This window comes from Monodelphis domestica, chromosome 4, assembly GCF_027887165.1.
Source record: "Monodelphis domestica isolate mMonDom1 chromosome 4, mMonDom1.pri, whole genome shotgun sequence".
Classification (NCBI taxonomy): domain Eukaryota; kingdom Metazoa; phylum Chordata; class Mammalia; order Didelphimorphia; family Didelphidae; genus Monodelphis; species Monodelphis domestica.
Window position 1 is genome coordinate 91,931,050 of NC_077230.1, and position 14,240 is coordinate 91,945,289.

Here is a 14,240-nt window from a genome sequence, read left to right on the forward strand (position 1 = left end):
CCTTCTGTTTTTAGCCAGTACCAGATTGTTTTGATGATTACTGCTTTATACTACAATTTAAGATCTGGTACTTGTAGGCAATTATCTTTCATATAGTTTTTCATTAATTCCCTTGATATTGTTGATATTTTGTTCTTCTAGATGAATTTTATTTTTCTAGTTCTGTTAAATAGTTTTTTGGTAGTTTGATTAGTATGGCACTGAATAAGTAAATTAATTTAGGTAGAATTGTCATTTTTATTAAATCAAGTTAGCCTACCCATGAGCAATTAATGTTTTTCCAATTGTTTAGATTTAACTTTATTTGTGAGAAAAGTGTTTTATAATTATGTTTATGTAATTCCTGTGTTTGTCTTGGCAAGAAGATTGCCAAATACTTTACATTGTCTAGAGTGATTTTAAATGAAATTTCTCTTTCTAACTCTTGCCGCTAGACTTTTTTTGGAAATGTATAGAAATGCTGAAGATCTATATAATTTATTTTGTATCCTGCAACTTTGCTAGAGTTATTCATTATTTCAACTAGTTTTTTAGATGCTTTTCTAGGATTCTCCAAGTGTTCCATCATATCATCTACAAAGAGTGATAGTTTACTTTCCCATTGTCTACTTTAACTCCAATTTCTTTTTCTTCTCTTATTGCTAAAGCTAACATTTCTAGTATAATATTAAATAATAATGGTGATAACGGGCACCTTTGCTTTACTGCTGATCTTAATGGGAATGCTTCTAACTTATCCCCATTGCAAATGATATTTGCTGATGATTTTAGATATATATTATTTGTTATTTTAAGGAAAGGCCTGTTTATTTCCATTTCCATTCTTGCTCGTGTTTTTTTTTAACCCTTACCTTCCATCTTAAAATCAATATAGTGTACTGGTTTTATTAGGGCAAAAGAGGGGTAAGGGCTTGGCAATGTGGGTCAAGTGACTTGCTGAGAGTCACACAGCTAGGAAGTGTCTGAGGCCATATTTGAACTCAGGACCTCCTGTCTCTGGGACTGGCTCTCAATCCACTGAGCAATCCAGCTGTCCCATTTCTAGTGTTTTTTAATAGGAATGAGTATTACATTTTTTTCAAAGGCTTTTTCTACATCTATTAAAATAATCATGTGATTTCTGTTTTAGTTATTAATATTGTCAATTATGCTAACAGTTTTTCTACTATTAAACCAGCCTTTCATGCCTAATATAAATCTCACCTGGTCAGAGTGAATAATCCTTCTGTGATATATTGCTGTAGTCTCTTTGCTAGCATTTCATTTAGGATTTTTGCATCAATATTCATTCATGAAATTGGTCTGTAATTTTCTTTCTCTGTTTTTGAACTCCCTGGCTTAGGTATCAGCACCATATTTGTGTCATAAAAAGAATTTGTAGGACTCCGATGCTTATTTTACCAAATAGTTTATATAATATTGGGATTAATTGTTCTTTAAAAGTTTGATAGAATTCACTTGTGAATTTTTTCTTAGGGAGTTCATTGATGGCTCATTCAATTTCTTTTTCTGAGATGGGATTATTTAATTTATTTTATTTCCTTTTGTTAATCTGGCCAATTTGTATTTTTGTTAACATCAACAATTAACACTATTAATTATTAATACATCATTCATAATTAATAATAAATTAAATGACTGATAATATTGCTAAAATTAAATAATAATTTGTTACTAATGCATTTTGTTAATATTCATCCATTTCAGCTAGATTGTCAAATTTATTGTCATATAATTGTATAAAATAGCTCTTAATGGTTGCTTTAATTTCCTTTTTATTGGAGATGACTTCACCTTTTTCATTTTTGATACTGGTAATTTTATTCTCTTCCTGCCTTTTTTAAAGCAAATTAACCAATGGCCTGTCTATTTTATTTGTTTTTTTTTTTCATAAAACCATTTCATAGTCCTATTTATTGGTTTAAGAATTCTTTTACTTTCAATTTTATTGATTTCTCCTTTATTAATTTCTCCTTTGATTTTAGAATTTCCATTTTCATCTTTAATTAGGGATTTTAAATTTATTTTTCTTGGCCTAGGAGCTGTTGAACTTTGACTATTATATTCCTGAGCATTGTCATTTGGGGATTTATTGTAGTAGGTGATCTGTGAATTCTTTCAATTTCTATTTTACCCTTTGTTCAAGAACATCAGGGCAGTTTTCTTTTGATAACTTCTTGCAATATGCTTTTTTAAAAATCACAACTTTCAGGTAGACTAATAATTCTTAGATTGTCTCTCCTGGATCTATTGACATTTTCAATGAGATAGTTCATATTTTCTTCTATTTTTTTATTCTTTTGATTTTTTCATTGTTTCTTGATGTCATGAATCATACCTTCTATTTACCCAATTCTAATTTTTTAAAGAATGATTTTATTTTTGAGCCTTTAAACTTTTCCATCTAGTCAATTCTATTTTTTATGAAACTCTTTTCTTCATTGGATTTGTGTGCCTCTTTTTGCATTTGACCAATTCTGCTTTTTTCAGGATGTTTTTTTTGCATTACTTTTGTTTCTTTTCCCCATTTTTCTTCTGCCTCTCTTATTTGATTTTTAATTCCTTTTTGAGCTCTTCCAGAACCTGAGACCAATTCCCATTTTTCTTAGAACTTTTATATGTGACTGCTTTAATCTCACTGTCCCCTCTGAGTCTGTGCCTTACTCTTTTTTGTCAACATAAAAATTTTCTATTGTTTGGTTTGGTTTTTTTTTTCTATTTGCTCGATTTCCCAGCCTTTTTTGTTTGTTTGTTTGTTTTACTTTTATTTTAAAGATAGGCTCTGCTCTTAGGGTAGAGAAGGCACTCTCTTAAACTTCAGTTTTTCCTTGCTCAAGTTCCTAGCTCTAGTTCTTGTCTCTTCAAGCTTCATTTCTTCCAAGGTGGTATGATGGCCTGTAAACTGGGATCTCTGAAAGCCACCTCCAATTGCTGGTGGCTTACTGGGCTCTGTGAGTTTCTTTACTCTGGGGCTAGGGGTTTCACCACAGGCTTGAAAAGACCAAGAGCCAGGGACATGGGGCCTCATTGTGCACTGCAAGCTTGTGCTAGGGTTTGGGGCTTCAAGGAGTGGCTATGGGGTACTCTGTTGTTGGCTTAGGAAGGATCCCAGGGTCTCAAAGTTGCATTGTGCCCAGGTTTGGAAGTTGGTGCAGTAGATGAGGGTTGGGCAAGTGGGCAGCTTACACTCCTCTATGTGCAGCTTTATTTTGATTCCCTTCTCACTTGAGAAATAGACCCTGTATGCCTATCTTTCAAATTATTTTCTGCAGGAGAGTTACATGACTCCATCCCCTCGTTGGTTCTGTGACTCCAATATTCATTTTGAGGAGCTATTTTAAGATTGGTTTGAGAAGATTCTAAGAGCAATTCCAGTTTTGCCTGCTACTACTATGCCATCTTGGTTCCACCCAAGAGTTCTTGTTCCCAGTGTTTTAATTTTAAGTGATTTGCCCAGGGCCATGTAATTAGTGAGCATCTAAGACCATATTTGAACTCAGATCTTTCTAAATGCAGGCCTGGAGCTCTCTCTACTCTGCCACCTCCATTCCAGTGTGGTTTTATAGCCCCCACGTAGACACAGCTGGCATGTAACCAGTGTCCTCCCTGCCCCTCCTTCTACAAGGTACCTTACATAGAAAAGGGACTCATTCTGTTTCTCCTCTATTCTTTCAGTCTCCAGGGGGCTATCACAGCAGTGGTGGAAAAAACAGAAACAGGCAACTCACTGATTGTCAGGACACATCAAGAATCAGCCCCCCTTTGTACCTGCCCTTCCAATTCTCTTCTCTGCTTCGGGTGCTGTTCGGTTTCCAGTCACGGAGTTACAGTTAACTGCCACAACCATCAGAATAAGACAGAATGTCGATGGCCAGCTATCTCTGTGCGGCTCTTCAAAGAAAGTTCCTTCAAGCATATCCAAAGGCCATTCCGGGGGGTTGAAGGTGTGCATTGTGGGTTCTGGCAATTGGTAAGTACTTGGCTTTGCCTGTGTGTGGAGGGAAGATCTGGATCTCCTCACCACTCTAAATAAGGAGAGAGGAGGCCAGATAGAATCCAGGCATAGTCCGCTTTATTGAAGGTTCACTGCAGGGAAGGGGGGGTAGGGGAGAGAGGGAGGGAAACCAAACACCTCTTTCTATGTACAAGCACAGACTTTTTATGACAATATTGATGCAAGATTTCCCCCCTCCACCCCTCATTCCCACACTCCTCCAACCCTGTACAGGCTGGGACTGTGACAGCCACAATTTCAAGTGCGTGATTTTCAATCAAAAACCCCTGTGATCAAAAACCCATGACTTATCCTGCAATTTTCAGCCTGGGACAGTAAAGAAACATTTGAAAGCCCCTGTTCCTTCCTCCTTCAGCTTATCTTGCCCCTCTTCCTAGAGCCTTCATACTTCCCAGACTTTGAGAAGATAAACTTTTCTCAAGATTTTGAAAAGAGGTCAGGAAAGCTAGGAGAGGCATTTTTATTCTAAGGCTAAGTCTACATGGGGTCTCAAAAATTGGGGTTATAAGCTAAATACTACTTTGAAAATTATACACTCAATATCTCATCCCACACATTCCCCTGCATTTTAATTTCAGGGTTGTATAATTCTCACCTGCCTCATTTTCCCCTATAAGCAACAATAATAATAATATTAAGAATAATTGGACATTCTTCATCTTCAGAAATCATCTCCTGATAGCCAGGGATAGGTCTTCTCAGGAAACCTTGTTCCTTCTGCTCCAGGTTGATTGTAGAATATCTGGGGATCCTTCAACTAACAAAAATTCTTTTGCAAAGCAAACATTTTATGAAGTAAATCCTTCTATCTCAGGTTCTGTAGGAGATATTCTTGAGCCCTAATTTTAAACCTCAAGTTTAGATTCCATTCATATCTAAAACTGGAAATTTCCTTCTTATAACTACTTCTACCTATTTTATGGAATCTTTCTTTTTATAACAGTATTTTATTTGGTCATTTCCAAACATTATTCATTGGAGACAGATCATTTCTTTTCTCCCCTCTCCCCCCTATCCCATAGCTGACGCACAATTCCACTGGGTATCACAAGTGTTCTTGATTCAAACCCATTTCCATGTTGTTGGTATTTGCATTAGAGTGTTCTTTTAGAGTCTCTCCTCAGACATGTCCCCTCAACCCCTGTAATCAAACAATTGCTTTTCCTCAGTGTTTTTACTCCCATAGTTTGTCCTCTGCTTATGGATAGTGTTTTTTCTCCTAGGTCCCTGCAGATTGTTCAGGGACACTGCATTGACACTGATGGAGAAGCCCATTACGTTCGATTGTACCACAATGTATCAGTCTCTGTGTACAATGTTTTCCTGGTTCTGCTCCTTTCACTCTGCATCACTTCCTGGAGGTTGTTCCAGTCTCCATGGAATTCCTCCAGTTTGTTATTCCTTTAAGCACAATAGTATTCCATCACCAACATATACCACAATTTGTTCAGCCATTCCCCAATTGATGGGCATCCCCTCATTTTCCAATTTTTGGCCACCACAAAGAGTGCAGCTATGAATATTCTTGTACAAGTCTTTTTCCTTATTATCTCTTTGGGTCTTATGGAATCTTAATTAGAGATCAATAATCTCACTTGCCTAAAGTTATCACGTAATCAGTTCTAACTTCCCACTACTAGGCTACTTGCTTGCTTGAAAAATGAAAACTTTCACTTCACAATTTGCATTCTATGCTGATCATAAGAATTTGTCAGAAAAGAAAAACAGAGAAACAATCTTTAACTGTCCTCACTCATTACTGTAGGTCTACATCTTTTTTTTTTTAATTCTTACCTTCCATCTTGGAATCAATACTATGTATTTGTTCCAAGGCAGAAGAGTGGTAAGGGCTAAGCAACAGGGGTTAAGTGACTTGCCCAGGGTCACACAGCTAGGAAGTGTCTGAGGCCACATTTGAACCCAGGACTTCCCATCTCTAGGCCTGGATCTCCATCCACTGAGCTACCCAGCTGCCCCCTATAGGTCTACTAAGAGAGGACACATGATGACTTAACATTGTCTGATTTCATGGGCAGACCAGAGCTATCACTGGCTCATGTCATAACTGTTGTTTTACTCAGAGATCACTAGAGCCAGAGTCAGAAAGGGACTGTCCAAGTTGAGCCTAAGAACTGCCTTTCCAACTGTCATAGGACTTTCATTATCCTTTGAGTACCTCCTCACTCTTCTAATGGTGATTCAATTATCAGACAGCCATACTTGAATTCCAAACTCACAGTTATTAATTAATTAATTATTAATTAACTGAAATTTCCAAGAGCCTGATGCCTTCAATGGCAAAAATCCTACTTGTTGCAGTTCAGAGAAAATTCACTTTCTCTCAGCGGTTCAATTCCAAGCAAGTTTTCTGCTTACTCACTTTAATGGCTTCTGAAAACCTTATTTCAAGTTTATCTAAAAATGTCCTCTTTAACTTCTCTGTACAGTCAATGCCAGTTCTATATCTTCTTCATAATTTATCTAGTTGCGTACAGTGTCTTCAAAAGATTTTTCTTACTCTATCATAAATCTAATTGAAAATAGTTTATCCCTATCTAGGACAACGCATATTCACACTCGGCCATAATGCCTGCCCCTCCTTGTTGGCAAGAGGGGCAGATGAAATCGTCAATTGCTTACACTTCCTACTCTCTAAACAATCCACTCTTTTCCCCTTTAAATGCCCGCTTAAAGCAGAATCCCATTCATTATTCGCTTTCCCCCACATCCCAGGTCCTACAGGCTTGTACATCCAACATGGCTTTCTTCTGGCTCTCTTAAAGAAGCCCCATATTTTAATTAAAGTCTCCTACACCTTTATGTCTTTCATAAGCTTATTGTACAGTACTCTTTACCCCACTGCAACTTACTGCCGCCATCATGAAACTTAACCTCCACCAGGTGTTCCATTACCTGCCATGAGTGGCTCCGAAGAGCCCTGATTATCACTCATTCTTCTCATCAGTTGCATCATTTACATACTATATCTACCTATCCTATCCTTACAGATGGTCTCATCCCATTCACCTCAGATATAGATTTAGTTTAATTCATAAACCATTTGTGGCTCAACAGACTGACATTGTAACAAATTGCATTTAAACATGTTTACATTCAACTCATGAAATTATTCTTGCCCAAGGTACACACTTTCATAACAACTCATCTATCCCAATCAGTTACAACAAATTCATGAATCATTTAGCCACATTCTAAATTCTTTATACCTGTTCCATTTCAAATTTACAAATTTAAAACTTCTTCTTCCCCAGTGCTTATTATATCTTCTCTTGCTGCTTGTTTTTAACAGCACATATATATTAAAATAACATTTTTCACATTCTCATTTGTAAATCCCCAAATTTAGATTCTACAGAATCTTCTTAATGTGATGTCACATCTTCTTCTAATATGCCGGCATTGAATTCTTATACACTTCACATTCATTTTATTGAACTCTCTTATTCATTAAGCAGCCAACACATATTAGGAGTTTGCTTCTCACCTGCTTCTTTAAAGCCAAAACCCTTTTCTGCTAATTAGGCTGGCTCTCAATTACATTGACTAATTAAATTAATATATTATATAACATATATAATATATATGTAATAGATATATAAAACATTAAATTCCTAATTTCAGTTGGCTCAACAAACATTTTTGGTAGGTTCAAACATTCAAATCTCTAGCCATTGTTTATTTTAAATCTCAATGAAAACTAACAGTTCTCTTATCATTAAATTAATACAGCAGCATTGAATCTCTTTACATTTATTTCATTCAATTCCAGAAGTACATTTCAAAATCATTTTCCAAAACCATATATATATCTTAAAATCAACACCATATAAGAAAAATCCAGTCATGGGATTTAAATCTCCCTTTTCTTGATCGAATTTTCTTCCTCCCATTTAGTGACCAGCTGAAAAGGGAAAAGGAAAAATGTTGAACAGATCTTTTCTGCCTTTGTTAAAAGATCCAAAAATTCCCACTGAAGTGTTACTTTTAGAATCTCTCAAACATATTCCCTGGTCTGTCAACTCTCCCATTTTCTGGGAAAATGAAGGAGCAAGAGGCAAAGTACAAACCAGTAATCACAAAGAGATCTCTTCCCTAAAAAAAACCCATCCAGTGCACACCCATGACACACAGACTCACAACTTAGAAAGGACAAGAACAACAAATAGTTAACAAACTGTGAAAGCCTGCTTCATCAGTATTCCTGGGCATAGGAGGTGGAGGCTATCTACAGCCTCATCAAGCAGGTCTTTCACAGTTGTGTCTTCAGACTTCAGCAGCATAGAAGGAGAGCCTGTTATCTAAGGCCAAATGGCCATTTGGTCCATGGTAACTGAGGTTCCACCATCAGCTTGGTAAATTGTAAATTGGTAAATCAGCTCTTGATTCATTCTCTCCACCTTCCCCAAGGAAGGAGGGTACCGGAGGGTACCATGGGATATGCAATCCCAGTCAATATCTAAAGCTCTTTGCTCATCCTTGCAACATCTTGGATATAAAATGAGTTTCATTCTCAGAATCAATATTCTTGATGAGTCCATTTCTCAGTACAATGTGCTCAAGTAAAATTCTGGTCTTGTCTGAGCAGTGGCTTGACTGACTCCTGTCAGCTGTTCTGGCCGTAGCAATTTCTTTAGGACTTGAATTAGTAATTCCACATAAACTAATTCCAGCCTCTTCAAAGCCTGGTTGAATACATATATTTCACAGATTTGGGCTCACCAGGCCTCCTGAGGGCAACCTCTATCCACTAGAGTAGTCTTGTCTCCATCAATTGTCAAATATCCATTTCTCCTTTTCCCATCTAAGACATATTGTGAGGACTTATCTATAGATAAGCTCACTTCCCCAGGCAGGGGAGACTCTTGAAAATTCTTGCTCACTTTAGTCTGGTAATCTATTACCTTCTTCTGTGTTGCTTTTTGCTCTTTATGATTTTCCTTCCTGGTTCCCCACAGAAACATTGCAGATGGGCGGGGCAGCTGGGTAGCTCCGTGGATTGAGAGCCAGGCCCAGAGATGGTTCAAATCTGGCCTCAGACACTTCCCAGCTGTGTGACCCTGGGCAAGTCACTTGCCCCCCATTGCCTAGCCCTTACCACTCTTCTGCCTTGGAACCAATACAGAGTACTGATTCCAAAATGGAAGGTAAGAGTTTAAAAAAAAAAGACACATTGCAGAGTTCAAGTTATAATCTGATATCAGAAATATGTCATCTTTCTCTAACAAGATGGCCTCATACTTCAGCATCCTTTAGTTGGACTGTAAAGCCCTCTTCAGCTCTGATAGTTTTTCTTGCTCATATTTCACTTGTATTGGTTGGGTGATGGGAACAGGAAATTCTCTCCTTTTACCTCAGTCCGCATAAGTCTCACTTTGCAAGGCTTAGCCCTTAAGGGTATCACAATAGGGACACCTAATGGTGTCCATGTCTATCATGAAGGCAACCGCCACCTCCTGATCTTCCACTTTCAAAATTATCAATGGTTCTGGGTGGGAGTCACCAAAAACCCTCTGACTTCTTGAGTCTTCAGTCTCTGTGAGAGAGAATCTTCTGCCCTCTCTATTGTTTAGAACTATTCTCTTTCAAGTGGTCCATTTTCCCACAGTGTGTAATAATTAAAATTGGTTGCCAAGTGCAAAAATTAAACATTTGGTTTGACAAAGATAATAAAAAATTGTTGTGGTCACCATTTATAAAAGTTAACGTTAAACTATGTTAGTTAGTAGCTTTATTTACAGCAAAGTAGAGATATTTAAGTGAAAAAATATAGGAAGGAGGTAAAAAAAATCACCTAGCTAAAAATACCCTAAGTCCTAATCCTAGAGCCTAGAGCCTGTGAATGCAAAGCCAAATGCAAATCTCACCAGAATTCAAAGTCCGGATCAGGAAGCCAAAATCTAAAGAGCCGAAGACACTGAGAAACTGCCAAGATCCTTCAGTACACACAAGGCCAAGACCACCTAGAATCCACCAAGCATGAAGAAGCACCAAGAAATCGGCCAAGAATGAAGAGGGTAGAGCATCAAGAAATGAGAGCCAAGAAGGAATTCCTGAATCTCCCTTGGGCTCCCTCTTACACACAGTTTTCCCCACCCATCAGTTCCCCTCAATCACATCTTAGAATCAATCACAGCCTTTCAATTTTCCTAGCACTGTAGGAGAGGGGAGGGGGAGTGCTCGTGGCCTGTTAGGACGTGAACTTTCTTTGTTAGTGACTTACTAAGTGTTAAGGAAAGGATATCAGCTATCACATAGAGCCTCTAGAGACCTTCCAAATTGATTGCTCCATCCTTCCTTCCTAGGAGTCTTAATCTGTCCTTTCTTACTGTAGTTCCTCTTTCACAAATACCTCTTGGACTTGCTGTGACAACCGATCTTATGATTTGAGCATCCAGTCTTCCACTTTCTGGAGCTTTCTACTAATGTGCCAGGGATTAGCAGTCCCATTTAATCCAGAATTCAGAAAATCTATTGGGGGGGGGGTCTTTTTTCTCCTGTTTGACTTCAGACACCTCATTCTGGTTCTGGTTCTGGTTCTGGTTCTGGAGCTCATCTGTTCTCATGCCCCAAGTGATCATTCTCCCAAGGTCTCCCATGTTTTCCTAATGACCTGGATTACTGTTATCTTGGACAAGGAATTCCTATTCACCTCTTGGTCCACGTCGTGCTGGGCATTATCTCCATCTCTCATAGTAGTTGGTTTTAGGTGGCTCTGCTCTTCCCCTGCTTCTATGGGACTCTTCTTCTCTCCCTTTAAGTTCCTTCCTTCAGAACTACTCAGGAGAGCACTGACAAATCCAGGGGCCTTGCTTCACCACTTCCCCTAAAACTGGTGGAATGGTAGAGGAGATGGGCTTTCAAATGGAACCCATAATTTCTCTCTGAACTCTTCTCCTGGTCAGTCTCCTATTTATTGGCCCCTACACTGCTGTGTTCTTTAGCCAAAGGGGCTGCCTGCTGCTCCCGTCCCATTGTGTCTCCCTAAAACCTTGGTCTTTGCTCTCCAGCCCAGCTTAAATCTGGCCTAGCAGCTTAACCTCCTCTCTAAGGACCCTGGTCACTTCCTGCCAGTCCGCATGAAGGTCTCAATCCAGGCTTCCCAGCCCAGATAGATCCTGCAAGCTAACTTTTCCCTGATTTGCTCACTGTCAGACTCACCAGGTCTTTCACTGTCTCATGTCTGAGATGGCTTACAATCATTCCTAGTACAATCAGACGAGTATGCTGAAAACCACAAACAAGAACTGGAGGGGGGATCATTTACACAGGCTTTACCTAAGTTTTGTCTAGAAATTTAGCCTGGCCACTTCCCTAATAAAGATTTCTATTGATACTCACATTCTTTGTTCTACACATTTGAACCTGGATTGCTGCTGGCTTTCAGCTGTCTGCCTTGTCCGTTGGCCACACTCTCTGATTGTTTGTTACAGTTTTTTAGAAGCAAATAGGAGGCCTTAATTCACCTGTTGTTCAGATAGGTAAACTGAGGCACTCTCTGGTGTTCAGGTTTCCTGGTCAGGGAATCCTCTGTGTGAAGTGAAGATCTGGATCTCATCACTACTCTAAATAAGTAGAGAGGAGGCCAGCTAGAATGCAGACATATTCAGCTTTATTGCAGATTTGCTGCAAGAAAGGTGGGGATGGTGGTGGAGGGGAAGGGAAATGGAACACTGCCCACACAAGCCTAGTGCTCAGGCTTAGGACAAAGATGTCTCTTGCTATGAAGGTAGACCTTTCATAACAATATTGATGAAAGATCTCCCCCTCCCTTTCATCTAACCCCATACAGGGGATGGGCCATGACATTCACAATCTTGAGCGTATGATTTTCAACATTATTTACCCTTAAAAAAATAAAAATAAAAATAAAAAACATGATCAAAAAACCCCATGGCTATCATGCAATTTTCAGCCTGGGACAGTAGAGATACAGTTGAAAATTCCTGTCCCTTCCTCGAACTTCAGCTTATCTTACCCTTCTTCCTAGAGCTGGCATACTTCCCAGACTTTGAGACAAATTTTTCCCGAGGTTTTGAAAATAGGTCAGAAAATCTAGGGAAAGATTGATGGGGGGCAGTTTTATTCTAAGGTTAAGTCTAAATATGGGGTTTTGGAAAATTGATTTTACAAATCAAATACTACTCTGAGAATTAAACACGTAATTTCATCTCACATAACTGGAAACATTGAGAAAGAGAGGACTGCCAATCCTGGAAATCCTTGAATCCTTGATGAATATGTCTTTTGCAGAGGCTGAGGCAATTGTACTTGCCCTGGGACTTTGACATGTAACTGATGTGGACTTTTGTTTTCTCACAAGCTCCTTGTTTGCAAATAGCAAAGTCTGTTACATTTGATCATCCCACACTGTTTTAGTTACTGTATATAATGTTCTCCTGGTTCTACTTATTTCACTCTGCATCAGTTCATGTAGGTCCTTCCAGTTCTTATAGAAAATCAACCATTTCATCATTTCTTATAGCACAGTAGTAGTAGTATTCCATCAAGATCATTGAGGGACATCCCCTCAGTTTCCAATCTTTCCCCACCACAGAAGGGGAAAAGGGGTGGGGGGTGGGGAAAGCACAGGTAGAAATACTTTTGTACAGACAGGTCCATCTCCATTTTACAAGTACCTCTTTTTAAGATTACATAAAGAAAGGCACATGTTTGATACCAGAATATCCTTTTCCCTATAGCATATAGTATTTCTAGATTATCACATGCTTTCTAATGACATATTAAATCTCTAGTATGCTGTATTCATTTCATGAGCACAAATATGGTCTTTTAGATGGATCTACTGTCAAAAAACTTCCCATCTTCATTGATACCACATCTGAAATATGGTCAATTTTACCTGGGATGCTGAACCCCAAACCTCAGACCTCTTGGGTATATTTGATGGCTTGCTTTATAACCCTTTAAAAAATGTTTTATTGTTACCTTTTATCTTTATGTCCCTCAGGGTTCAGTAATAGGATCTCTTATTTCTGTTTCTTCATTTAGTGATAAACTCCTATGGATTTAATGATCAATTCTTGCTACTGATTCCTCCCCTCCCTTAAGAAATAACAGTTTGGGACACACAATCCATTAACAAAGATGGGTCCTTGCCTCTACCTATCATGCAAAAGACCCTTAGTGAATCCTGACTCTTTCTTTTATTTATTTATTTATTTTTAATTCTTACCTTCCATCTTGGAATCAGTACTGTGTATTGGTTCCAAGGCAGAAGAGTGGAAAGGGCTAGGCAGTGGGGATCAAATGACTTGCTCAGGGTCACACAGCTGGGAAGTGTCTGAGGCCAAATTTGAACCCAGGACCTCCCATCTCTGGGGCCTGACTCTCAATCCACTGAGTCACCCAGCTGCCCCCCTGACTTTTTCTTTTAAAGAGAGATATGACCTCTTTCTGATTGGCCTGACAGTTTGTCTCTTGGGCTTCCTCTAACAGTCCTCACTGGTGGATCTTTCCAAAGAGGGGAGAGGTAGACCTAGAGATCTTGACTCCTCTCTCATTACTTCATGGTATAGTATGTGTGCATCTTTACCAAACTAAGGAAACAATAGCCTACTCTGTTCCAAACTAAGGAAACAATGACCCTCTCTATTTCCAAATGGGTGAAAGTTCCACCAGCTAGGGAAACATGACCAACAGGCTCTTCTATGGTATGTTAAGAAATGGAATGCCAGGGAGTTTATGAAGCTTATCTTCTACTAATCTTTGGTCAGAAAAATGTAAGTTGTCTCTATCATGTTTTCAGAGGCTTTTCCCATATTGGGGATTTGGACACCCCAAATATAGATGTTTATCAAGGACCAAAAGGGCTCATACTTTCAAATGTCTCAGAGAGAAAATTAATGAACTCTGAAGACTGAAATATAATTTTTTGAATTTTTCTTGCTTTTTTGTGAAATGGGTAATATAGAAATCTGTTTCCATAATTTATACATGTATGGTTTGTTGTGGGAGAGTGAGTTTTGTTGTGGGAAAGCAAAATGGTTCTTATCCAAAGAACTGCAGCTCAGACCCCTTCATCACAAGGCATAAAAGTGTTTATTCAAGGATGTTACAGATAGAGTAGAGTGATGGAAAAGCCCAGGGTGTTGGAAAAAGCCAAGGCAATGATTTCAAGTTTTTGTTATTTTATTTAATTATGGATCTGGGGTATTGCCATCCTCCCATGCTGGGGGTTCCCCCT

At 38.6% G+C, this 14,240-nt stretch overlaps 1 protein-coding gene across 1 annotated transcript in view; it reads left to right on the forward strand.

Annotated features, from left to right (window-relative positions):
* Window positions 1-3,731: 3,731 nt before the first annotated feature.
* LOC100021123 (glycerol-3-phosphate dehydrogenase [NAD(+)], cytoplasmic-like) overlaps window positions 3,732-14,240 on the forward strand; it is a gene marked incomplete at its 5' end in the record, with an annotated part of 68,995 nt that continues 58,486 nt past the window's right edge. Inside the window, one exon of the mRNA XM_007493832.2 lies at window positions 3,732-3,970. Coding sequence (XP_007493894.2) covers window positions 3,732-3,970 — 239 coding nt within the window. The remainder of the gene's footprint in view (window positions 3,971-14,240) is intronic.